Below are 26,058 nucleotides of genomic sequence, written 5' to 3'. Positions count from 1 at the left end.
ACAGACACAGCAAAAGAGCTGTTGAAACCACTTCCACTTCTGAAGTGATATTGTAATTGTTTTCAAAGTCCTATTTTCTTCTTAGGCTCTTACAGACTTTTCCCCAAGTTTCTACAATTAATATATATTATTTTTAGAGTAAGAAAAGTTTTATTTTCAAGTGTCATTTTGGATGATCCAGCAATTCCGGGTACGTGCCCAAAAGAATTGAAAGCAGAGACACGAAGAGGTGTTTGTCCATCTATGTTCACAGCAGCCTTATTCACAAAAGCCAAAAAGTGGAAGCAACCCAAGAGTGGACAAAATGTGGTCTGTCCACGCGGGGACTATGAGTCAGCCTCACATAGAAAGAAAACTCTGACACAGGTTACCGCACGGCTGAGTCCTAAGGACGTCACGCTGAGTGGACAAAGCCAGTCACGAAGAGACCGATACTGTACACCTGTGCTTCCGTGAGGTTCCCAGAGGCGTCACAGCCACAGGACAGAAAGTAGGATGGTGGGGGCTGGGGGCGGGGACGGGGGGCTGTTTAACGGGGGCAGAGTTTCAGTTCTGGAGACTGGTCTGCACAACAATACGAGTGTCCTTAACACTCCTGAGCCGCACACTTAAAAATGGTTAAGGTCAATTTTGTGTTACCGTATTACACCACAATTAAAAAAAAATGTTATTTGGGGCATGAGCAGACTTGATGTGCCTCGTCACAGTGGCACTGAGAAGCGACCAGCACTGGACCTGAAGTTTCTGGTTTTGACACAAATATGCATCCAAAGCACAGCCAGCCTACCTCCCAGTTCCAGGAGAGCCAGGGGTCAGGGGAGCAGACTCGGTGACATCACAAGGGAGCCACCAGACAGGGCCAGCCTACAGCACAGCAGGCCGGTTTGGTCAACAGACCACTGACGTGAGAGAGGAAAGCAGCCAGCCCCTGGCCAGGCGTTGACAGGGGTGAAGAGTCCTGTGAGCCATCCCCCTCTCCCCACCCCATGCAAATGAGGACCTTGACCTTGACTGCATCCTGGATCCGACAGGCCAGCTGTCCCCTATGGGGACCTTGGGACATCTTCAATTGGGTGGGGGAGCACGCGACACTGAGGAGTTGCTGCTGAGTTTTGTAGGGGCCCTCGTTCAACTGTGATTATATGGAAAATATCCTTATTTTTCAAAGATGCATGGTGAACTATTTGAGTGATATTTTACGAGATCTTCAGCCAAAAGGAATAAGTGAAGCCAGTTTGGAAAAATATGAACCATGGTCAAACCTAGATGACGGGCATAGGAATTTTCAAAAACGATTCTCCTTTTTGGTTATCCTCTCTCTTTTCCTGGAAGGTCTAGATAAAATGGCCACAGTGAACACACAAACGTGGTGTTTGCTGCATGTTACTCTGGACCTCAGCTGGGCATCCTCTGGGGTTCCTTCCTTCCTTCGTCCCAAGCATAGGCCCCACCCTGAAGAGGGCAGCTTGTCTGTGTGCCTGAGGGGGTCTCGGGGACGAATGGGCAGGCTCAGCTCTGTGACCAGGTGGTAGGGCTCTGGGTGCAGGAAATGGCCAGGGCCTCCATCTGGGGAGACCCAGACTCCAGAGCCCACCCCGGCCCCTCCTTCATACCATGGCCCCCGCCCAGGGGCCCCAAGGAGATGCTACCTGAGACTGAACAGTCCCCCTGGCCTCCACAGCAGTCTCAGGAAGCAAATGAGGTCCTCCAGGCTCAGGCAGCACCGGATCAGCCTGGGGACAGAGGCAGGTTATAGCTGCAGCTCTGCTCTAGGAGGGAGCCCCCACCCCTCAGCTGCCCCTCGGGCTGGGCTCGGTCACTCACTCAAACTCCGTCAGCTGCCAGCCGTGGCTCAGGTAGGTGGCCAGCGAAGTCACGTGCTCTGGTCTGAAGACGCACTCGGTCAGCCTGAGGGCAGAGGGCAGAGGGCAGGGCCTGGGTGAGGCCTGTCAAGGCTGCAGTCCTACTTCCTCCTAGTCCCCCCCCCCAGGACATATGGGGGGCCTCAGCTGAATGCAAAGGCCTAGACGGGCCTGAGAAAAGGCCAAAGGTGCAGTTCCTGCCCTGGGAGTTTCCTTTCTTTTTGGAGAGACCAGCCGCGAAGGAAGTGCTAGAAGGAGACACTTATTGAGCCCAGACTGCAGGCCACGCCCTGCGCCAGCCTCCGGTGAACCAGGCGTGCCTGCCTAACACATAGCATCTCATTTTACTTTCCAACAGCTTCGTTTACTGGCAGAGCAACGGGCTCACCCAAGGACACAGAGCTGGTCAGAAGAAAGGCAGAGTTGGGTTTCAGTCCAGCTCAGCCTGACTCCAGCCCCCAAACCCATGACCACCCCCAACTCTCAACTTCATTCCAGGCTCCCTTGGAGGGAGGAGAGCCTGGGATTCTCTCTATGGCCCTGCCCTCCAGGTGCAGGTCCGGTGTGGCTGGTGAACAGGCCTTAGACCGCTGTCTGCGGACGGTTCATTCGGACAGATAGGGGCCCCTGGAGCTCTCCAGGAGCAGCTGACATTTGAGCCGGGTCTTAAAGGACTGGGGGCATTTCATGCCAGAAAAGGCAGGAGCGAGCCCGTCAGGCCCAGCGCCTGGGGCAGGGGAGCTGCATGAGGCTGTGCATTCCGCGAGCGAGGAGCAACGTCCCTGTGGCTGCATGTGTGTGTGTGTGTATGGTTTGTGTGTGTGTGGTGTGGGTGTGTGCTGTGTATGTGGTGTGGGAACAGTACGTATGTGGCATGCAAATTGTGTGTGGTGTGGGTGTGTATCACATGTGTGTGCATGGGGGTGGGGGTGTATGGATGCCTCTGTGTGTGTGTGTGTGTGTGTGTGTGTGTGTGCGGAGTGTCTGTGCGGTACGGGGTGGGGTGGTGTGTGCGTCGGCACGCTGTAGGGGTGAGGAAGAACTTGGTGACGGTCAAATTAGACTGTGAGGGAGACGACCAGGCTGAGGAACCTGAACTTTATCTTGGGGGCCACAGGGAGCCCCTGAAGGGCTTGGAGCAGTGGGGTGGCAGAGTCGGATGTGTGTGCTGGGAAGATCTCCCCAGGGGCTGTGGGGCGAATGGCTGGAGCAGGCCTGGCCAGGGGCAGTGGGCCAATTTGGAGGTCACGGTCATGGTCACAGCCGGCCCCCGTGTGACTCCATGGTCAGTTTGGAGGTCAGACATGGAGAGGAGCTGACCCAGTGCAGTGGTGGCGAGAGACAGAGCCCAAGGCTACTGAGGGGTGGTAATGATAATAATAATAATAGCTGATATAGCACTCAGATGAAGCAGGCCCTTTGCAAGAACTTTATACAGTTTAACTCATTCAATCCTCACAGTGACCCTAAGGCAGATGGTCTTACTACGATCCCCGTTTTATAGATAAGGGCCTGAAACACAGAGAGGTTAAGTCACTCGTCCAAAGTCACACAGCGGGTAAGTGGTGGAGCTGGGATTCATGCCCAAGTGACTCAGAGTCCAAGCTCGTAACCATGATACGCAGGAGCCTCCAGATTGAAGAGTTAGGATGGGGTGAAGAGGCACAAATACAGTATGAAGGTCCGGCCTTGGGGCTGGAAGTGGGGGGGTATGGGGGAGCAGGCAGATGAGGGGCAGTGGGCATGGAGCAGGGTGCGTGAGGAGGCATGGAGCCTCCACAGGGTCAGCCTCCTGTGTCCCCATCCCTCCGCTTCCCCCCTCACCCAGGACCAGCAATTACCTCAATGTCTTCTCAGTCTCTTGTTGGGAGAAGTGAATCCAGAAGCTCTGCTCAGAGCCCAGGCTGCAGAGAGAAGGGTGTGAGGAAGCCAGGGGCCCACGGGCCTCCTCAGGCTCCAGGTGCCAGGGGGCACCTGAGAGAAAGGGGCTGGGGCGCAGGGGGATGGGAGGGGGCAGCAAGCCATGGCAATCCCTTGCTGACCAGTGGAGACCCCCAACCCATCCAGTGAGCACACTAAAAGTTGGCTTTCCCACCCGTGGCCTCCCTGGTCCCCATGGCGTGCGGGGCTCAGAGTGAACTGTGGGACTCAGGCTGGCCCAAGTCACATGGACGTAGGCTGCCAAGTGTGGGGGTCTTGCTTCCCCACCACCAGCAGGCGGCACCACCGTCAGCTTACTTCATGGTGGCCTCCCGGACATGTGGGCAGGAAGGGAGGGTCTTGGTCAGGTGCAGGGCGCTTCTCTGAGACACGTTGTTGCCACTCAGACTGGAAGGGAGACAAGGTTCAGGGTGGGTGTGGGGGCAGCCCCTCTTGGAGCCCTTTCTGGCCCCCTTGTCCCCCCTCCAGCTGGCATCTCTATGGCCAAGTGTTCATTCTGCGGGTGGCAACACGGAGATCCCGAGAGAGAGGCCAGAGGGGCCCTGTCTCCATATGGGCAGGAGAGATACCAGGCCCTGAGTCCTCGAGAGCTGCACCCAGTGTGCCTGCTGTCCCTTTGGTCTGGGGCAGGGCACTGATGAGGCCAGGCTGGCAGCTCAGCCCACACAGAGCACTGCGCTCAGGCGCCTAGCAGGGGGTTGTATCCTGGCTCTGGCTGCCTGCCTCCCAGGTCACTGGGGGATCGGGGGAGAGTGTGGATGACTTCTTGGGGACCCTCCTGTCATGGGAACATGGGAACATCTCCAAATCTGTGTCCCGCGGATTTGATCAGAGGAGATTCAGGGGCAGGTTGGAGCAGGAGCTGGGACAGCTAAGATCCCGCGTCAGCTGCTTAGGGATGAGTTGTCACTCTCTGCCTGGAGTCAGCTGAAGTCGCCAAGCTTTAGTGGCAGCCTCTCCTGGTTGCCTGGTCAGGGCTCTTCCCAAGGAGGGCAACGAGAGGAGGAGGAGGAATGGGCTGAAGGTGGGGAGGTGTCAAGGTAAGAATCACTCCTTTGGCCCTGGCTGGTGTGGCTCAGTGGATTGAGCGCCAGCCTGAGGACAGAAAGGTCCCCAGTTCAATTCCCGGTCAGGGCACATGCCTGGGTTTCGGGCCAGGTCCCCAGTGAGGGGCATGCAAGAGGCAGCCAATTGCACATCAGTGTTTTTCTCCCCCTTCTTCTCCCTCCCCCCTCTAAAAAAAAAAAAAAAAAAAAAAGAATTACCCCTTTCACCTCCCCAGTCCTTGTCCTCTGGAGTTCTCCAGGGGTCCCTCAAAAGATCCCTCACAACTCATACTCTCGGCCCCGGAGAGTGTTCCCTTCTGTCCCTGAGACTCCTTGTCACTTACTTGAGCGAACCGGAGATGGACAACCGAGGCAGCCTCATCAGGAGGCACCTGAGCCCATCATCGCCCAGCTGGTTGGCAGAGAGGCTGGAAGAGGTAAGAGGAGGTGGTTGGGGGTCAGTTGTGTCTCCTCCACGGGGGCCTTCCCTTCAGCTACGTCACTCTGCCCACACAGCACCCTTGTCCTCACCTTCACGTCACTGCCACCAGTCAGCACTGCTTGTGCCCCAGTGTCACCCATCGCCACCAGCTTCATCGCATCCTCACTACTTGCATCACCATGCCCACCGCCACCCCCCCCCAACACCATCTCATGACAGCTCCGGGGTCCCTGGCTCCCCAGTTATAACCAGCCCTCATCTTCCCCTTCAATACCTGCCAGCCACTCCCAGGGCCCCAGCAGGCTGGCAGGACTTAGCGAAAAACCAGCCAGCTCTCCCTATGCCCTTGGCCTGCGCTAGCTGGGAGCGGCCATTGTGGATCAAGAGTCAATTTAGGAAGAAGAGGTTCAGGGCACGTGTCTGCCCAGCCGAATTCCTCTTTCAGTTTGGGAATGCAGTGTCGGAAATTGCACTTGAATACTTTCTCACTTCCCTTCCTTGTAACATTGTGGTTTTCGCCAGTTCAGAAACGATATGGTCAGCAGGCTCTGGAATGTCTGATTTTTGTCCTGTATTTTTGAACTCGTATTGTTTCTGAGGATGATACTTTTGAGGCTCGTTTATTTTGCCTTTTCCTGAGGAACTATAAAAATTAGTTTATCTCATGAAGCCCCTTAATAATCTTTAAACTAAGAAAAAGTACCCTCTATAGTGAAAAAAAAAAAAACCCACAAAAACTCGAAGACACATGCTTATTCCTCTTTCTTTAAAATACATGCTTTCCATCAGCCCTGTTTCTCTTCTTGGCAACATTGTGGCAGGAATTTTAATTTTTTCTGTATACACCTCTCTTGAACTCCTATAGGTCCTAAGCTGAAATCCTAACAGTTGTGAAAAGACTGCGTTGTACTAGCTGTGTGACCTTGGACAAGTCCTTAAACTCTCTGACCTCAGCTCTCCCATGTATAAAGTGGGGGTAATAAAAAACCTAGGTCCATTGGAAGGATAAAAAGAATGTCTAAGACATGTAAACAGTGTTCCACAGGTGTTAGCCATTCTTAGTACTTTTCTGCCCGTGCATGGGCTACGCTATGTGGGCACCTAAGATTGGCCACACTTCTCAACAGTAAGGAAGCTCACAGGTCCCCACCCAGCTGGCTCCAGAACCTTCTGCAGGCTGAGGCATTTGGTACTTTTAATGCCCTGCCAGGCAAACCAGTAGACCCTTCCTGTGAGTGCCCATCAGCCAGCAGAGCTCAAGTGCTTTGACCAACACGAGACCAAGGAGCTCCTGGGGCCCTTGTTGAAGGATCAAGGGCACACTCTGAACTAGCTCCACCAAGGCAGGGGTGAGGGGGTGGGAGGGACAAAATGGGTGCAGGGGAACCTTAAGGATGTGACCCAGAGTCCCAGGCATCCCAATAGCTGGTCCCGAGAGGTGCTGAGTGCTCATACACACAGAGACACACACACACATCACTCCAGTGCCTCCAAGGTGCGTGCTCCCAGACTTCTCTCCCTGCTCCTCCTCCCCCACTTACTCCAGCTGGCTGAGGTCTTCACACTTCCCCAGCAACTTGCACAGTGGCTCCACGTGCTCCTGGCTGAGGCTGCAGCCCGTGAACCTGCTGGAGGAGGGGGAACAGGCTGGAACCTCCCAGACCTACCCAGCCCCGGCTCCTGAGGGGTGTGGCCTCGCCCACGCTTGGACTCTCTGGAATACCTAGCATCCACCACTTCCACCTCCCCCACAGGAGACCCCACCTGCTCCTCCCACCCCCACCCACAGGCCCTCTGTGGCTCTTAAAGGAGGAACTTGTTAAAATGTAAAGCCTGGGAACTCAGCCCAGACCCACGGACTCAGGAACTCTAGGGGCAACACTCTCCAGGTGGCAGATCCAAGGGCCAGTTGGAGGACACAGCTCTTGCGGGCATTTTAATGAACAGACAAGGGTGGGGTGGGGTGGGGGTGGGGGAATAGGGAGAGGTCTGCTCTCACAAGAGCAATTGGTTTCGGAATTTAAAGGAAGGGTAAATCTGTCCTTGAAAGGCCTCAAATGAGACTAAACAATAAGGTAAAGGGAGAGACCATGACCAGCCAGCAACTGAAAAAAAAAAAAATTTAAAATCAGGATGTTCCTAAAATTAGCATTTCAAATTTTTATCCGTTACTTTCCTTCACTGTTTTTCCCACAGCCTTAAATTCCCCTTTTTGCTATTTTTAGTTCCTAATTTTAAATCAGCTCATTCTTTCTATTTGATTCGTTTATTGTGAATGGAAACCCTGTGTCACTTACTCCAATGGGAAACCGGCATCGCCTGCCACAGACAGGCCTCCACAGTCATTAAAGTCCCAGCCAGGTGCGGACACCTGCTGAGGGCTCAGGCTCTCTCACGGGAGGGAGCTTAGTGTTGGGCGTTAAAGACCCACTAACCCTAACGGGGACCTAATCCCGGTCTTAGAGGGAGCAGTGACCTCATCAAGGACCCAGTGAAGTTGGCCTCTGTCCTACACTTCGGAAACCGCTGACTTAGAAACCGTCAAGGTGTTCTGGAAATCAGGGTAGTGTTGGGCAAGGACAGGGGTCCCAAAACTGCAGCTAAGGCCACCTGTTTTGATAACGGCTTGCAAGCGAAGGACGATTTTTCCATTTTCAAAAGGTTGAGAAAAAAGTCAAAAGAATAGTAGTTCATGACACAAACATTATATGACGTTATGACATTCACGTCTCAGTGTCCTGTACACAGTGGGGCTGGCACGCAGCCACCCCAGTGCTGACGGACTGTGCTGCTTTTAGGTCACAGCAGTAGAGTAGCTGTGACAGACCGTATGGCCCGCAAACCCCCAAATGTGTATAATTTAACCCTTTATCAAAAAAGTCTGTCTGCCCTGGGCCAGGATGCTACAGGATGGCCTGGGCTCCAGTCCCCAGCTGCACCCCTTACCACACGTGATGGGCACAGTGACCACAGCCGCGAGGTGACGGGCATAAGGCTCTCCGAATGGTGCCTTGCACCCCTGGCTGGGTAGCTCAGTTGGTTAGAGCGTTGTCCCGATACACCAAGGTTGCAGGTTTGATCCCTGGTTGGGACGGATACAATGAATGCATAAATAAGTGGAACAAAAAATTGTTGTTTCTCTCTCTCTCTCTCTCTCAAATCAATAATAATTTTAAAAAAGATTTTACTTATTTATTTTTAGACAGAGGGGAAGGCAGGGAGAAAGAGAGGGACAGAAATATCAATGTGTGGTTGCCTCTTGCGTGCCCCCTACTGGGGGCCTGGCCCACAACCCAGGCATGTGCCTTGATTGGGAATCAAACCAGTGACCCCTTGGTTCACAGGCTGGCACTCCATCCACTGAGTCACACCAGCCAGGACTCAAATCAATAATAATTTAAAAAACAAGAATGGTGCCTTGTAGTTGTTCAACAAATATTAGCTCTGCTGTTTATTATTTCACAGCTCAGGATGCTCTGGTCCAAGGCCTCTTGGGAAGCCAGTGGCATCAAATAGTTATCAAAAATGTCACCTCTGCATTCGGAGGTCACCCTTCTGTCCCATCATCCTGCCTCCAGCACAATACCTGCCCCTCTCACTGGGGCAGCCACAGAACCCCGGCTGGTCCAGGACAGTGGGGGAGGGACACTCGGACCAGTGACGCTCATGCCCACATGTTGGCTCATTTAATCCTTGCAGACGCCCTGCAGCTTGGGGGCTCCCTGCTCCTGCTGCAGAAGCTGAGGACCAGAGAGGTTAAGGAAACTGGCCCAAAGTGCCAGGCCCTGGTGGAGCTGGGATTTTTAAAAAAAATTCTTTAGTTGTATTTACATATTGATTTGAGAGAAAGAGAGAGAAATTTGTGGTTCCACTTATTTACGCATTCACTGGTTGTTGTATGTGCCCCGACCTGAGATCAAACCTGCAACTTTGGTGTATTGGGACGATGCTCTAACCAACCGAGCTGCCCAGCCAGGGCTCTGGAGCTGGAACTTAAAGCCTGGCGGGCAGGTTGTGAAGTCCTTTTCCTTGAGTTCTCAGTTCTGGTCCTGTCTGATGTGTCCCTTGACAAAGGCCAGCCCTCTCTGGGCCCCTGCTTCTTCATGTGGGAGAAAACAAGTCCCCCTGCAGGGCCTTCTGGGGGAGCGCTCTGCACGTCCTCTGTTGTCCATCCTATTGGGCAGGTCGACTGGTCTCCACTACCCACTGGCTGCCAGGGCACAGCCCTGGGGGACTTACCCACAGCACCTGCCTTTCCGCTTCTTGCTGGACCCGAAGTGCAGGGTCACCTCATTCAAGGACCTGCAGCATACAGTACCCGGGTCAGCCACCCTTGGCCACAGCCTCAGGATGCCCCCAGGAGGGACTCCTCCTCCAGAAGCCAAGCCTCTGGCTTGGGTCCTACTGCTTCCATCCTACCCCTCACACCTGCCCGACTTTCGGCACGACCCACCAAGACTAACTCAGCTGTCCCAGGGCAATGCCCACCTGAGGTCCACCTTCTGAACTCGTGGGCACAGGCTGAAGAGTCGAGCCAGCAGGATGGGGCTCTCTGCAGACAGTGGCGTCTGGCTCAGCCTGAGAAGGAAAGGGGCGGGACCCTAAGTCAGCAAGTCAGAGTCAAGCAAGATCAGTGGGCAAGGAACCGGGCTAGGCTGGTGGGGAAGGAACCAGCAGGTCAGCACAGAAATAGGAAGAAAGTAGGGACTCGGGAGGGACAAACAGGGACTTGGGGTCACACAGACTTGGGTTTGAGAGTCAGTGTTCTGCTTACTGGCTGCGTGTCCTTGCATGAGTCATTTAAGCTCTCCGAGCCTCAGTTTCCCTACCTGGCCAACAGGACCGTACTCATAGCGTCCTTCCTCTACAGGTATGGTGAGGATTTAATTACATCGACTGTGTGCACTGCCTAGCCAGGGGTGTCCAACCCGTGGTCTGCCCACCGCATACGGCCCAGAATGGCTGTGAATGCGGCCCAACACAACATCGTAAATTTACTTAAAATATGCTGAGATTTTTTTTGTGATTACGTGTCGCAGTGTATTTTATGTGTGACCCAAGATAACTCTTCTTTCAGTGTGGCCCAGAGACGCCAAAACGTTGGCCGCCCTTGGCCTGGCTGATACCCGTGTGTGTTAACACCCCGTTTCTCCCTCAAGCCCAGACTTGACAGGCAGGTCTCGCTGGCAGGTAGGATGATTCAGTGCTCAGCGTGGTTTCCTGACCTCTGCACCGCTGAGATTTGGGGCTAGATAGTTCGATGCTGTTGGGGGCTGTCCTGCAGGATGTTTAGCAGCACCCCAGACCTCTCCTCACTAGATGCAGGTAGTAGTACTAATTCCCCCCTCACTGTGTCTCCAGCACCCCAAAGAGAGCCTGGCCCCCAGCAGTGCACAAGCACTCCAGACTGAGTAATAATACAAAGTGTAAGTCCCAGACGCAGGCAGGCTGGCCACCTCGTTCCAAAGATGAGATGCTGTGTGACTGGGGCATAGAGAAGTCCCTCTCTGGCCTGAGGCTTTGCTCCTGTTCATTTTAACCTGCCACCTTCTGTGTCCAAAGCGGCCCTTCCTGACCAGTTCTCTCCTGGCAGGGTGGGACCAGAGGGGGTGTCCTGGGGCTTGGCGTGAGCTCTGTTGCATGTGTCCACCTCTGGAATGTCACTGTCTCCCACCTCCCTCCACACGGGACTCAGGGATGGTGGGGATCCTGGCTGGGATGGGAGCCACCCAGGAGTCCCGGAGACCCTTAGCATTAGAACCAGTGTGGCTGTGATCAATGATACGATTTAATTTCCTCTTGTATTTTTCCATCTGGCTGCAACTTTTCCCGCTGCTATAAGAAGATTTAAAGCAAATCCTCTCTAAATTCTAACCAGCCTGAGCTGAAATTAGAAAGTAGAGTTTTAAATACTTTAGGGATGCTGCTAAATTCCCCTTTTACCACATTGGATGGTGACCTTTTAAACATGATGTGTGGCTACTGAGGACCCACAGGCGTAAAGTCCCTTTCTAGGAGCAGGTGACTTCTCCGTGGGTGGGGAGAAGTATGATAGCTCACCTGCCTCCTTGGAGTCTCATTCAAGTACTAATCCCATTTATCAGATGGGGGAACTGAGGCCCAGGGGGGTCTAATAAACTCCCCTGAAGGTTGATAAAGGATGGGGAAAGAGAAGGAAGCAGTCTCACCTCCCAGTCATGACAGATAAAGAGTGGGAGGGGTGGGAGGGGGGGGGATGGCTTTGCAATGCGAGGGGAGAATGGGGAAAACAGTCTTACTGTAGGAGGCTCAGTTGCGGGAGCCGCGGCAAGTGCTCCAGCAGGGTGTCGAGGCTCTGGTCGCTCAGGGCCATGCAAGACAACCTGTGAAACACAACATCTGAGTGTGGTGGTGCGGAAGCCCTGGGGACAGCCCGGAGCTCGGCCGCACAGCCAGAGCCTTCCAGAAGTGGACCCTAAGCCAGGGCTGTGGTGTAAACATCCTCTCGGAACACCAGGAACGGGAGTGACCACGGGGGCTGGAGGAAAAGGAAGGTCCTGTACGTTCGGGAAGCACTCCGTTATGACACATCAGTTTTCCCTGACTTCTCAGAAGAGGGCTTTTTAGCAGCAACAGCTGTAGTGCAGAACAAAACAAACCCCCAGAAACCAGGAAATCAAACCAAAACCAAAACAGAAACCAAAACCAGAAGTACTGGAAGCGGCCTGGATGTGCACCCAGACTCTGGGGCCGGTGGGGGAGGGTGGGGTGTGGCTGAATAGTCTGTGGTGTGTGCACACTGTGGAGGGTTAGTATTAAAAGGCAAAGACTGGGTAAAAAACACACAATTGGGGCAATGAAACATTGGTGGGATATCTGATGACTTTAATATGGCATAAAATAACGTGACTGTTGTCGGGTCCTTATGACTTAGACTAAGTTTAGATTGAATCCTAGCTCTCAAAATCGTCTCTCCCTCTGCGTCTAAGATCCCTAGCCTTTTCCTTGGATAACCAGCAACCCCCGAGGCAGTGGAAGACGGTGGCTGGGACCTGAGAAATAGTCAGGCTAAAGATATCATCTTGACTAAGTTATGTCTCAGCTCCTGAACCCTAAGGTGGAACAGACCCCCCTGGCTACCTTCCCAGGAGAGCGGACAGAGGAACACTGGAAAAGACCTCAAAGCTCTCCTCAAGACCCAAAGAAATGACTCATCACCCTCACCTCACCTCTGCCGACCAATCAGCTCCCAGCACAACCGCAAACCCCTAACCTTCAGTGTCTTACGATTTTGTCTCATAGACTCTGTAACCTACACGCCACCAAAAGCCACTCTGCTCTTGAGCTCAGCTTCCTGTGCTCCCGGATGGCGCCATTCATAATAAGATAGCCAATATTTCCCCCTGCAGTTCTCGGTGTCTAGAATCCGGCTCTACGAGCACCGGCTGGATGAGCTCTGGATGTTCTGCAATGATATTGGCTCTGCGGCAGGCTAAAAATGGGGTGCTGGTCTTTTAGCCGGGCACACCGAACACCTACAGAGGAAATTATAAGGCGCCTTGGAGTTGCTTCAAAATCACATGTGTGTGTGTGCAAGGGCGTGTGTGTTTGTGCGTGTTGGGGCCACGGAGCGAGAAGTTATTGTGGGAGGTGCAAGGGAACTAGGTCTCCACGACACTATTCTCTCTGATTTTATATATGCGTTTACTTGATAGTCTCCACAATAAAACTATTTTTTAATGAAAAGGTAACTTTACAGAAATAAAATCTGACCATCAAGGTCAAGATCCTCAGTGAGAGGTCAAGTCCACAGCACACACCTCTGAGGGGGGAAGAGGGGGGAAGAGGGGGGACTTCACCTCCGTGGTGTTTCTTGCTCCAGACCCATAAGCCCCGGTCTAAACTTGGGGAGAACATCAGACAAACACATTCTGAGGGATGTTGAACAAAACATCGGACCAGGACTCCTCAAAACTGTCACGGTCATGAATGACAAGGCAAGACTGAGAAACTGTCACAGGCCCGAGGAGGCAAAGAGCAGGCGACTGAACGTAAGTGGGACCCAGATGGGACTCTGGGTCAGAAACAGAGCCTTTGCGGGACAACCGGTGAAATCTGAATAGAGTCTGGAGTGCGGTTAATTGTCGGGGGCCAAGGTTGGGTTCTTAGCTGCCACAAACTAAGGGGTACTGTGTTAGTGAGTGATGCTAACAACCAGGGACTATTGGGCGAGGGAGCTCTCCGGACTAGCTTTGCCACCTTTCTGCAAATCAAGTCTGAGACATTCTAACACGAACGGGTTAGCGAAAATCCATTGGCTCCTGCCGTCTTGATGGTGCAGGAAAGCTCAGGGCAGAGATCTCACGTGATGAGATCCTGTGTCTGTTTACAACGTGGGTGACCCTGCGCTCTGTGTGCCTTGTGTTTGAACTTGTAGGAAGGCGTGGAAGGACGCACATCAGGTGGTCACCACGGATACGCCTGTTACAAGGCCCGGAGGGCATTTGAGATAGGAGCTGGAAAGCGGTGGGGGTGGGGGTGGGGGGCAGCAAAATGGAAAAACACATTTGGAGCGATGTGAGGTGAAACTGTAGAGCTCCGCTAGGCTGTGAGCACGAAGAGGTAAAAGCTGGGTATGCGAACCGACAAGGGGCAGAGAGCCATGAGGACAATGGTGACATGATGAGTGGAAGGGGTTGTTTAGGTGAGGCAGGTTTGTCTTGCGTTTTTTACCTTAAGGTAATTACGGTAATAAAACTACAATGGCAACAAAAGGAAAGGCCGACTGTCCCCGTTTACAGAGGACAGAGCTGGGCCCAGTGAGTTCAAGTCCAAAGTTCTCTGCTTCCGGGTGACTTGGCCAGGACTCCTAGTTTCAAGTCCTGGCTTTGGTCACAGCCCTAGGAGTTCTGGGTGGGGGTGCTGGTCACCTGAAGGGGGTTGCCCTGAGGTGGGATCTTCAGAATTGATAGGCTCAGGTGGGTGGGGCCCCAGGGATGGAGGGGGCTGATGGAGCCCCCGGGTGCCCCGAGTTGAGCAAGTGGGGAAGGTGAAGCCCTTGGCCCAGCACAGCCTCTCTGAGTGGGAGCGGCGAGGAGCTGGGCTACCAGGAGTGAGAAGGCTTCTACCAACGGTCAGGGAGCTCCCATGGGGCTGGGCTAAGGGTCCGGTGGGAAGGAACCAGAAAGGACTCACCTGGGTTCTAATGGGGACACCCACCCCCACACCCCCAGGTCGCTGCACAGATGCCTGCATTGCACCCTCTGGGGCTGCGTCCTCCTTACTTACTTGACTACCAGGGGTCCTGGGCACTTCTCCAGAGTCCCACAGAGGGTGGAGAGGCTCGGGGGTTCCAGCTGACACTCTCTGAGGCTGCAAAGTGTCAGTGGGCAGAACAGGGGCTCAGAGAGGGCTCAGGGCCCCTGTCCAGCCCCAGGGGCCCTCTGCTTCTTCCAAAAATGCTCCTTCCCAGGCTGCAGGCAGCAGGCTGCTCCCCAACCTGCCACTCTGCACCCCCAAGTCTCCCATAGCTCCCACTCCCCCCAGTCTGAGCCTCTGAGTGCCCAGCTGCCCTCCTCCTCCCCTAAGGGCTCCCCACCGAGTCCTGCCGGAGTCTGGGCCACCCTTGCCCCTCCCCTGGTCACATCAACACCCCCTGGCTTTCCCTACTTGCCTCCCTGCCATCTTTCTCCACCCTGCCAGGGTCTTCTCTTCTAACAGTGCAAACCCGGCCAGGCCTCTCCGGGGCTGAAAACCCTCAGTTGCTCCCGCTATCTGAGGCTGACAGTGGAAGGCCTTTTCTATGAGCTCGCGTACCCCCACGCTCCCTGAATAGGTCCCGGCCCCCCAGAGCCTCTGTGAGATCTGGCCAACCTGCCGGGACACCCATAACCGCTTGGGACAACCCCCAGCTTGGTGAGGAAATCCAGGCTAGGAGAGGGGAGGGGCCCAGCCAGGGTCTCACAGCCCCTCATGGCAGAGCCAGAGGTCTTCAGGGAGAGCAGTGTGGCCTTGGAACGCCAGCTGCCAGCTCCAAGGCATCTGGCGCCATGGTGCTCACACTCAGCCTCTTCCTTTCCCCTTCTTGAAGATTTTCTCTCCTCTCTCTCCCAGTCCCCAGTCTACCCCTCCCCCAGGCTCTCCTCACTCCCTGAGCCCCCACCCCATTGTGGTTACCCCGAAATAAGAAGTGGGTAAGACAGTACCAGAAACTCTTGGAGGTGCGGAGCCGACCGAATCCCGAGGACTGGGCTCCAGCTGGGAACTCTGGCAAAGGCCCACCAGCCGACAGATCCCTTGGAGTGGGGGAAACATTTTGAAAAGGAAGTTCAAATCACCCACATTGGAAGATGAGACTCATCAGTCAGGGCTGGACGGGACCCTCATGACAATAAAACCCCTCACTGTACAGATGGGGAAACTGAGACCCAGGGCAGGGAAGCCACAGTGAGAAAGACAGCAGCTGACACCTGGCCAGGGGGGCGGCACCTGACCAGGTTAGGGGGAGCCAGGACAGAGCCCCTCCTGGATCTGATCACCGGCATGGCCTTCACATGACTTCTGTCTCTCTGTGCCTCCATTCTTTTGGCCTCAAAAACCCAGAGGGCCCCCAGAAATAGAGACCCTAGACCGGGAAGCAAGATCACCCCAACCTTGGGCCCTTCCTGGTTTCAGACAGCCACCTGGCATGGCGATGCTGTCCCCTGTGACGTCAGCCCAGCCAGCCCCAGTTAGGTGGCTCCTATGCCTACCGACCTCGCAAGGGTGCCCCACTAGGGGGCAGCTGGGAACATCTGTGGAGAAGTAACTATTGTTCATTGTTTACAACAGAGATATGGAAACTTTTGCAGAGCATCAACGGTTTTTGCAATGCGAGCCTCAGAGTGTGAAAGGTCAGTGAATCACATGAAAGCGTGAGGTTTGCAAAAGTCCCCGAGGGACAGAAATACAGTGTTTCCCTCTTCCCTCTCACAGCCGCCCTCTGCTAGCACCTGCTTGGTTGTGGCATCACACGCCCGTCCCCTCCCTCCATCTGCACTGGCTTCTTCCAAGAGAGATTTAAGGCAGCTGATTACTGCAAATTTACAGGAGGGGGTGCAGTTTACTCTAGAGCTGGCAGTGGGTCTGGAGTGGGGGGGGGCTCTTGCAGGAAATGGGGACCACAGGGAGAAGGGAGCTCTCTGCTCTCACCTGGCTCTTCTGTAATCTGTCAGGATGACTTGTTGGCTCTTGAAGCTGCGGGCAGAGCGGAGGCAGCAATCAGAGGACAGGCAAAGAGCCTGCTTGCCAGGAAGTGGCAGGAGAGCAGGCTGACCAGGGCAAGGGGGGCCTGGAGGGGGGCCCATGTTCCCAGCAAACGCCACAAGAACCCTACTGACAACCACCACAGGTACTTGGGCACGCATACAGCACACCAATGACATGATCTCCTTTGCTTCTCACGCTAACACTGCGAGATAAGGAAGGGTTCTTATCCCCATTTTACAGATGAGGAAACCGAGGTGGGAGAGGCTCAGTGAGCATCTCGAAGCCACAATGCAGGGAAGGGGTGAGCCTGGATTTGAACCCGGTCTGTCTGCTATCACACCTCCCTCTCTTGGGAGGGGAGGGCGAGGAATGGCAGGTTCCCCATGAAAGCGTGGATGGTCCACATCGCATGTCCCGGAGCTGTGGGCCTTTTCCCTTCCACAGTCTTGTCAGCGGCAGGGATCCCACCATGAAAGCAGGTCCCTGAGCATTCAGTGCGCACAAGGGAGCTCTCAGCTTTCTTCAAAGTTGCCCAGAACAACCCAGACAGTGAGTCAGAGAGTCGGTGGGTTGTGTCGCGTGGAGGAATCCGAGTGTCTCTGGGGCTTGCTTCATCCATCCCTTCATCCATCCATTCGTTCATTCAGCAGACACCCATCACACCCACACTGGTCGGGCATCCCACAGGCCCTGAGGATGCTCCACGGTGAATGCAGTGGACAGGGCGGGGTGGGGCGTGGGGGTGTGCAGTGGGAACTGGGCGGGGTCCCAGAGGCACACTCACCTGATGTCCAGGTGGCGAATCCACCACACAGTAGAGAAGCACCGGGCCAAGCTGAACACGGAGTCCAGGGACAAGCCGTTCTCACTGAGACTGCAGAATCACAGGAGCGGTGTCACGGGGGTGCCCAGGACTTAGAAGCACCCTGTCTGTGGTCAGAGCCCCAGGGTCGTGGGGGAGGGCTGCCCTGACTCCAGACAATGAAACTCACTGAGTTCTGGAGGTCAGAGTGCCTCTTCCAACTCCCACTGTACAGACAGGGATACGGAGGCCCACAAAGCAGCAAGGTCTCGGGCGCAGTTACAAGACATATTGGTGACAGAGCTGAGACTGGAACCCAGCAGTTCCCTCTGCCTATGATGAATCTGGGGAGCACTTTTAGGAGGGGTGGGTGGTGCCCAGTGACAACTGAAAATGGAGGGGCCTTTTGCTCAAAAAGCAGGAACAAAGGTGTTCCTTTCCTCCCTAATCTGTCAGTCTGTCGTGGTGGTTTCGATTTGCCAATGACACAGTCCTCGGGACAGGGATCCTGCTCGGTGACTGCAGACGGTCACAGGCCCTGAGTCAAACCAGGAGTTCATAATACCAAGAAGATCACATGGGCATTTGCTCCAATCAACATATAATTTGCCTGCAGGGGTGAGGCCCTCTCCCTAAACCCAGGTCCAGGTCTCCTGAACTGAGGCGACCTCCCCTCCCTCCCAGGATCCCAGTGAGACTGTCTGGCAGGAAGGACCCTTGGGCCACAGCTCTCATCCTTAGGCTGCAGACGAAATCCATCCCCTGTACAGTTTACATGTTAACTGACTGGCAGGGGCTCACAGAGCTGATGCAACTTGCTCAGGGCCACACCGGAAACCCAGGGCCTGTGGCCTCTCCCCAGAGCTCCTCTCACTTTGTCCCAGATGAGCTAGGGGGAGGTGGGGATGTGGGAACCAAAGCCACAGGAGCCTCTCAGGGTGCAGGAACTCTGGTCTGCCTGCGCAGGCAAAGTCTGGGGGTTCCTACCAGAGCCTCCCTCCCACACTGAAGATCTCCCCTGTCTCTGCCAGGTGCTCAGGGCCCTCCAGACGCCCTGGGCGCCCTGCTTGCACGTCCTGTGTGGTCTGAACCCGCCCTGCCTGCCCGCTTGCTCAATATCATGCAGCCCCTCGCTGCACCCGAGGGCTAGAGTGGCTGCCAGCCATTTCAATAATCAGCTACTGCTCCCCACCAGGCCTGCCTGGCCCCAGGTGATCTGGGCCTCCCAGAGGCAGGTTCCAGAAGGGAAACCTTGTATCAGAAGCTGGATCTTTGAGTCAAGGAGGCCGGTCTCTACTTTAATGAGAATCACACCCTTTCCTGAGCACTGAACGCGTGTCAGGGACTGGGCCAGGCGGACCGACTGGCATTTTCTCAGTTAATCTTGTGCACAACCTCAAGAGAGAGTGAGATGGGTAGACACAGGAGGAACACCCCCCACCCCGCCCCTCCCATATCCCCTCATTCTGATGAGGACGAGCCTCAGAGGCTTTGCCCAGCCAGCTACTCACTTCAAGGACTGCAGAGTGCTCAGCCTTGGGAGCCACTGCACCAGCTGGGCCACACCTTGGTCCCCCAGAGCATTACCTGATAAGCTGGGAGGGGCGGGGGGAGAGTAGGTTAGTGGAAGGAGGGGCGGGGCAGGCAGGGGCTCTGCCTCTCCACCCCACTCAATCTCTCCGCTTCTCCTGAAACCAGGCTGTCAGGCTAGACCCTAGCAGGTCACTCTGAGTCAGTTGGGGTTTCCCTCAGGGTCTTTATCCTGAAGTTTGTGACCCTGAGGGGGGTCAGGGGTGGGCTTCAGAGGGAGTCAAATGAGAGGGACCTTCATCTAGGGGAAGAGGCACAACCTTCCCCATACTCTTTAACGGGCTCCAGACTGCAGCAGGAAAAGAACCGCTGATCTAAAGCTTAAAAAACAAACCCAAACCCAACACCCACAAACTGATTAGCCCAATAGCAGCCACTCACTCAAGGTGGCCCCGGCAGCAGCTTCCTCCCAGCGCGGCGCGGAGCTGCTCTAAGTGTTCAGCACCCAAACCGCAGTGTACCAGCCTGCAGAGGACAGAACCGCAGCCCTGCAGCCCTGCCCCGCCCAGTGGGGGCTGGAGCGCCAGCTACCCCAGGCACACAGGCAGAGGACGAGGCTTGCAGGAGGGGGCTGGGACACATCTGGCACTCAGATAGACAGACAGACAGACAAAGAGAGACCAACACACAACACGCTGAGGGTCACAACCTACAGGCAGAGAAGCACCAGAGAGTCAGAGACACAGAGAAAGGGACCAAGATGGACAGACCCAAGGTGGGAGGGGAGGGGGGGAGCGAGACAGAGCGAGCAGACAGATGCACATTCAAATGTGCACACACACAGTGCCAGAGGAAGGCAGACAGACAATGAGAAAAGGGTCACGGGAAATGGGACAGACCAGGACTGAGAGAGACAGACAGAGAGGGAGGGACCTACAGATGGACAGAGAATAAGAGAGAGGGCCAGTATTGATGGGTGCCCTGGGGGGCTGAGCTGAACCTCCAAGCCCAGGACCCAGGATCTGAAAAGAAGGGGCTGTGAGTTCCCCATCCTCTCCCTCCAGAGTTCCCACAACCCCTCAGTTGCTGGAGGTTAGGGGCACTAAGGGGAGGGGGCCCCTGGGTGAGGAAGGTGACCTCAGGGGCTGCCTTGTGAGCCCTGCATGCAGTGGGCTGGGCTGGAGAGGTGGGGGGCCAGGAAGCCAGGCTCCAGCTGCTGGATACAGCAGGTCAGGTCCTTCAGGGAGCATCTGGGGCTGGAGGCTGGGGACAGGCTTTGTGCAGAGGAAGGGAGGAGGCTGGACCCACACCCGGGACCTGCAAGTCATCACTGTACCTGACCCTTGGGGAGCACCGGGGCCGCTCAGGGGGCATCTGGAGCATAAGGCTGTCAGGAAACACAGACCTGGGGAGACACACAGCAAGGCCAGGCTGAGCAAACGCCTTGTCCACTGTCTCCAAAGTCCGTCCTCAGCCTCACTTCCCACCATCCGATCTGTACATGGGCCTGGAGACAGTCAGACCTTGGTTCCAACCAGGCTTCTCTGCTTGCTGGCTGTGTAACCTGGGGGGAATCACTCAGGCGCTTAGTGGGAGCACGTGTGTGAATGCTCTTAGTCTGGTGCTTGGTGCTCAATTACTAAGTGCTCAATTAACCCTGGCTGTTAATATCATTAATCCCATCCTCATCATCCTCAGTGCCTTCAGGGACGTCAGCCTTGGCTTTAAGCGAGTCTCCGAAAGCTCAGACCCTACAGAACACATGGCAGGTGGACACTGAGAGCAAACAGTTGAGTCTCTACCCATGTGCTGGGCTGGGGCAATCCAGGAAGGCACCTTGGAGGGGGCCAACACTCTAAAGGGTCCTCATGACTAAGGGAGCCAGAAGTTCTGACCAAAATCAGTGCTATCGGCCAGGCGGCCCTGTGGGTTCAGGCCGAAGGGCCTTCGCCTCTCTGGCTGCTCCACCCCTGCCCCAGAGTGCCACCTCCACCCTGAATCACAGGGCTCTCTCAGGCTCCACGAGGGAAATGGGGCAGCGGTCTGTCCTTTGACCCTCCCCTGTAGGGCTGCATCCCCCTCTAAGCCTGCTGTCTGGCTGAGCCTTCGTGAATTTGCCAAGGTCCCCTGGCAGTTGAGTGGCACTGTCCAGCTTGAGGAGCCAGGGAGGGGGTGGCGTTGGCCCAGGGTGGGGTGGGATGGTGTGGGGGCCCTACCTCTCCTGGGTCACCTCCTTCTGCTCCAGCTCTGGGGTAAACGTGAGGACCACAGTTTTGTGCTTGAGGCTGTGGAGAGAAAAGAGGGAGGAAGCCAGAGGCTTATGGGGTCCCTGCTGCTCTGTACCATGTTTCAGCCCAGCCTGGAGGGACCTCTGAGGTGCCATCCCCAAGCCTTTGGCTCCAGTCCTTCCCCTGGACCCTCCCCTGAGTTCCTCTGAGCTTCTGGGGAGGCTGAAGTCTTTCCTCCACAGAGATTTCACAAACTTATCAGCCCTCGTGTCCTGGCAAGTCCTTGAAACAAGACTTCAGTTCTGTAGTCTCTCTGGTTTGGGCCTCAGGCTGAACCTCTGCCTGTGCCCACTGGTGGTACCCTCGGCAGATGGCACTCACCCAGCAGGGCGAGGTCACTGCCAGGTCAGGAGAATCCGCGCGAGGCTGTAGCTTACAGCCGCGCACCCCTAACCTTGCCTGGCAAACCGAACGTTACGTATATATTTTTCTCATTACAGAAGTCATACTTCATCCCTGTGGAGAACTCGGAAAATCCAGAGAAGTGAAAGGAACATGAAGGAAAATCACCCACAATCTCTTCCACATAACAATGACCACCGATAACATTTGGGAGTGGGTCCTTCCCGTCTTCTGTTTTTTAATGCAGTGAATGTTCTTTTTTTCTTAAAAACTGGGATAAAAATGGCAAACTCTCTTCTAAAAGTTAGGTTTTCAAGGGATAGATGCAGCAAGAGTGACAAAACGTTGATAATTATTGGTGGGAACACGGTGTTCTGTTAGACCATCCTCCCCACCTTGGAGTATGTTTGAAAAGCTTTACTACAAAAATGACGAGCTAAAGCATTTATGCCCCTTCCTATTGCGTTCCACACTGAAACTGCAGCTGTATCATGACTATTCCGTTCTGCTCTCTGGGGGCAACCAGGACTGAGAAGGGTGGGAGAGCTGGGAGCTCTGGGCTGGAGGTGGGGCTGGGTGACAGGTGTCCACTGTGAGCTCACCTGACGTGCAGGTCTTCCAGGGACCGGCAGGTGCTCAGGGCACTCAGCACGCCGTGTATCCCGGCCACCGAGAGCCCGTTGTCGCTGAGGCTGTGGAGAGGGGGAAGGGGGCAGCCATCAGCAGGTGGCTGAAGTCTCCAGCCCCCTCCTCCTGGCTCAGCAGCTGGATGGCTGTCATTCTTGGGATGTCCTGGATCCTTAACCAGGGGGTCTCAAAGGATTCTGGCTCACGTGGATGAGGCAAGAGACGCCTCATCCCCACTTGCCCCACTCAGAGGATAAGGTTCTCCAGCTGGAGCAAAGAGAACCAACTCACTGTTTTCGCCTCTCTGAGCCTCAGGTTTCTGGTGTGTACAATAACCACCATTCAACGTGCACTTAACAAAAGGGGAAACTGAGGCTCAGAGACATGACATTACTTTCCATGGGTCACAAAGCTCCTCAGTGACAGAGCCAGGATTTCAATACAGAGCGAAGCCTCCGTATCAGCTACCCCATGCCAACACGCCCCCACCTAAGCCCCTACTTGGTGCTGAGTGCTGAGCCCGTGCACACCCACCCAAGCGGCACCCCACTCCACATCACACAACCCACAGCACACCCAACAGCTTACCCCCACCACCTACCCTTTCACCCCAACACTGTGCCCCCACCCTACCACACTGCTCCCCACCCCGATATCCCAATCCAACACCCCAATGTTGCCTCCATGCAACACGCCACCCCTGCCTCCCATGCTCCCCCAGGGCAGTTGTAAGGACCAGCTGGAACACAAGCCACGGGGTTTTAATAACGGGGACTAAGTGGCTCATGTCAGAGGCAAAAGCAAGGCATGGCTGAGTCACCTCTACTTCGCTGGAGTTGGGGGAAAGTAGGGGGTGGAGGGGCAGCTCCCTGAGTGACCATGGGCACAGGGCTCAGGGGTGGCAGGGGCCAGCTGGGACTCTCCAGGGCCCTCCCGTTACCCAACAGAGGGTGGGCAGCACTCACTCCAGCTTCCTGGTGATGTGCTGCTGGGAGGCGGCCTCCACCACCCGTCGACAGCCTTCGTTCTCCAGCTGGTTCCCTGAGAGGCTGAGACAGAGGGGCCCGCTTTCCTGGGCTGCTAGGGTGGGTCCCCATCAACCCTCGGCATGCACACGGTCGGTCCCTCCCTAACTTTAGCAAAGCATCATTCCTGTTAGTGAACCGTCCTAACAATGAACGTTGAAAGACGGGCGTAGGGCCTGCTGGGCAGTATCCCGGGTGCTTTTATAACAGTTAGATTTTTAATCCTCGCAACAACTCTACGAGGTAGGCACTAGTATTCTCACCTGACGGATGAGCAAACTGAAACACAGGGCACTTGCTCAAAGGTGGACCTGGGATTTGAACCCAGGTAGCCTGACACCAAGGCTCTGCCCACAACCATTTACTTATGCTGCAACCTACATAATTGCTGCTTGTGACAAACTCCATGGTGATAGGGGTGCGTGAGCTAGTCTGGGGTCAGGGAAGGCTTCCCTGGTGTTTGAGCTGCTTGCTAGAAAAACCAGGAGTTCAACAGGCAAGGGATGGGTCACAGGAACAGCGCGAAGGCACATGTGAGGGCCTGCAAGGGAGCCAGGACATCTGGGTGGAGGACTGAGTGGGAAGGCGGGGTCAGGTAGGGTTTGGGGGTTGGGAGCAGGGTTCTGGATCCCACGAGATTTTAGGATTGGGCTTTATCCTGAGCAGTGGGAGGGAGTGAAGGGGACAGGTAGGAGTGAAATTCAGTCCACACTGTGCCAGGTGGAGGTGGCCGGGGTGGAAGCACGGAGCCCAGGGAAGAGGCGGGTGGGGTCTCCCAGGCCAGAGGAGGGCGGTTTGGGCTGGGGGGTGGATGGGGAGAGGGCGGTTTGGGGAGCTGTGTGGGGCGCAGGTCGGCTGAGGACAGACTGGCTGTGGGGCGGGGGTGGAGCTGAGAGGGCACTGGCCCGTGCTACTAGGTGGGTGATGGGGCCCTGGCTATGGGTGAGAGCAGGCGGCGGGGGCACGCTGGCGGTGGCAAGGTGGGTGGAAGCATGTGAATTTGGTAAAACCTACCTTTTCTAATCTTGTCTTGGTTCTCCCAGTGGGACAGGCCAGGGTGTGTAACTAAGCTTTAGTTAGCAAAGCCGCCTTCACCTACCCATGGTACCTTGGGGTGGGCCACTCCCCTCAAAACACATTCTGGCATTCCATCACTCCACCCTCACACATTTGACTCCTGGGACGGTTCTGGCAGGGGTCCCTCCCGGTGTGACCTGACAGGGCCTCCACCAATCCCCAAGCCCCTCTCTCAAAGATTCCGCCCAGGAGCTGGGCATCATGGGAATTTCTCCAGGCAGAAAAGAGGTCATCTCACTGTAGTCAGGGAGGAGGACAGGGTGAGGGGACCCTGGGGACCATGGTTGGGAAGACAGACACGGGTGTGGTGAGGTTTCTGCTTTGCCGATCTCAGTGACAGTGGTCATGAGGATGAGGCCTGGAGTAGGACTCTTTGAACTTGACCCCTGGCCTGAACTCGCCCTCGCTGTGTGACTTTCTGTGGCTTAATTTCCTCCTCTATAAAAGGTGCACAGTAGCAGCACTTACGTCCGAGAGGTGGGAGGATTACAGGAGAGGGTGCATGTAAATGCGCTTGGCACAGGGCAAGTGCATGCAGCAGCTTTTAGGATGGTCTGATTCCCCCAGGTTCTTAGTGAGGCGCCTTCCCCACGCCATCCACCCCAAGCCGAGGCCCTTCCTACACCGCCCCACCTTCCCCTCCCATCTCCTGCCCCGGAGCCTCCCAAGATACTCACTCTACTTCGTCCATGTAGGGGCCTTCCCGGAGCTGGGCTATGAGCATCTCCACATCATACAGGGTTAGCTGACACTCCTGCAGCCTGGGGTGGGGTGGGGGCCAGAGGGGTTCAGGGCAAGAAGCTACGTGACGCCTCCTCTATCTCCTAGCCCCACTGCTAGGTGTGGGAGCCAGGGGAGCCAGGAGGCTGACAGACCTGCTGGCTAATGCCAGGGCCTGCTTCTCAGTAACTGGGTGACCTTGGACAGGGCACCTCACCTATCTGAGGCTCAATCTCCTCCTCTGTCAAGTGGGAATAACAATGTGTACTTTGCAGAACTTTCAAATGAGTAACCAGGGGGTAATGGATGTAAAATACCACAGTGCCTGGCACATAGCAGCACATAACCCTATTAAATTACGGTTATTATGTTGTTGTTACGCCGGATGCTCCTGGTTCAGGCTAGGATGGGAGATTTGTGTCCTTTCCCTGCCCCTCATCTGCTTTTCCCTTTATCCTCCCTGCCCCTGCTATGCCTCCCCTGGGAAGGAACCCTCCACCCTGACACAGCCCTCCCCTTACAGCGATGGATCCCACTGAGGTACCTGAGGGTCAGGCTTCTTCTCTGAGCCTCTCTGCTCTGGCTGACACTTTCCTGAAGTTCTGGGGATCTGGCAAGAACAAACCTGGCATTGGCCTGGGCTCAGGACTCCAAGCTCTGCTCCTGGCTTCTAGGGGCTGAAGACTTGTTAGCATGACCCACAGAGAATGAGTAACAAAGACGGTTGCTTGAAGGTGCTGAAGGCATCATTCAGCAAAGCAGCAGGAGCAAAATGTTGGAAGTCAGATGGAACCTTTGTTCAAATTCTGGCTCGGCCATCTATAGCTGTGTGGCCTTGGGCAAGTCACATCACCGCTCTGAGCCTCCCTTTTCTCTTTTCTAAAGTGGAAGGGCAATGCCTAACACATAGAGTGATGGGGGGGGTGGGTGTAGAGTAATGTGTGATCGAGCGCCCCCCATAGGCACAGAGCTGAAGCTTAGGGAAAAGCAGCTGCTGTTGGTGTAGGTGCGGTGGTCTCCATTTGTAGATGCACCATCTGGGGTTCAGGAGGCCGGGAGCAGGGACCGTAGGTGGGTCAGCCTGTGAAAAGCCCCCGCACCTCCAGGCTTTCTTCCACTGGGCCAGGGGC

General features: G+C 55.3%; 1 protein-coding gene across 3 annotated transcripts in view; it reads right to left on the bottom strand.

The window, feature by feature from the left end:
• Nucleotides 1-26,058, bottom strand: part of NLRC5 (NLR family CARD domain containing 5) — a 76,985-nt gene that overhangs the window by 14,787 nt on the left and 36,140 nt on the right. For all 3 annotated transcript variants that reach the window (XM_053916121.1, XM_045188368.2, XM_045188369.2), the window contains 21 exons: nucleotides 25,473-25,538; nucleotides 24,886-24,969; nucleotides 23,072-23,155; nucleotides 22,082-22,171; nucleotides 21,066-21,134; nucleotides 20,186-20,254; nucleotides 19,291-19,374; nucleotides 18,831-18,914; nucleotides 17,302-17,391; nucleotides 16,461-16,505; nucleotides 15,476-15,565; nucleotides 14,559-14,642; nucleotides 11,570-11,653; nucleotides 9,780-9,869; nucleotides 9,531-9,593; nucleotides 6,833-6,919; nucleotides 5,194-5,277; nucleotides 4,101-4,190; nucleotides 3,704-3,766; nucleotides 1,825-1,908; nucleotides 1,650-1,733 (listed from right to left, as the gene is read on the bottom strand). In XM_053916121.1, the coding sequence (XP_053772096.1) occupies nucleotides 1,650-1,733; nucleotides 1,825-1,908; nucleotides 3,704-3,766; nucleotides 4,101-4,190; nucleotides 5,194-5,277; nucleotides 6,833-6,919; nucleotides 9,531-9,593; nucleotides 9,780-9,869; nucleotides 11,570-11,653; nucleotides 14,559-14,642; nucleotides 15,476-15,565; nucleotides 16,461-16,505; nucleotides 17,302-17,391; nucleotides 18,831-18,914; nucleotides 19,291-19,374; nucleotides 20,186-20,254; nucleotides 21,066-21,134; nucleotides 22,082-22,171; nucleotides 23,072-23,155; nucleotides 24,886-24,969; nucleotides 25,473-25,538 (1,668 nt within the window). The remainder of the gene's footprint in view (nucleotides 1-1,649; nucleotides 1,734-1,824; nucleotides 1,909-3,703; nucleotides 3,767-4,100; nucleotides 4,191-5,193; nucleotides 5,278-6,832; nucleotides 6,920-9,530; nucleotides 9,594-9,779; nucleotides 9,870-11,569; nucleotides 11,654-14,558; nucleotides 14,643-15,475; nucleotides 15,566-16,460; nucleotides 16,506-17,301; nucleotides 17,392-18,830; nucleotides 18,915-19,290; nucleotides 19,375-20,185; nucleotides 20,255-21,065; nucleotides 21,135-22,081; nucleotides 22,172-23,071; nucleotides 23,156-24,885; nucleotides 24,970-25,472; nucleotides 25,539-26,058) is intronic.

The sequence above is a fragment of the Desmodus rotundus genome, chromosome 12 (assembly GCF_022682495.2).
Source record: "Desmodus rotundus isolate HL8 chromosome 12, HLdesRot8A.1, whole genome shotgun sequence".
Classification (NCBI taxonomy): domain Eukaryota; kingdom Metazoa; phylum Chordata; class Mammalia; order Chiroptera; family Phyllostomidae; genus Desmodus; species Desmodus rotundus.
This window is presented reverse-complemented; position numbering and strand designations above follow the sequence as displayed.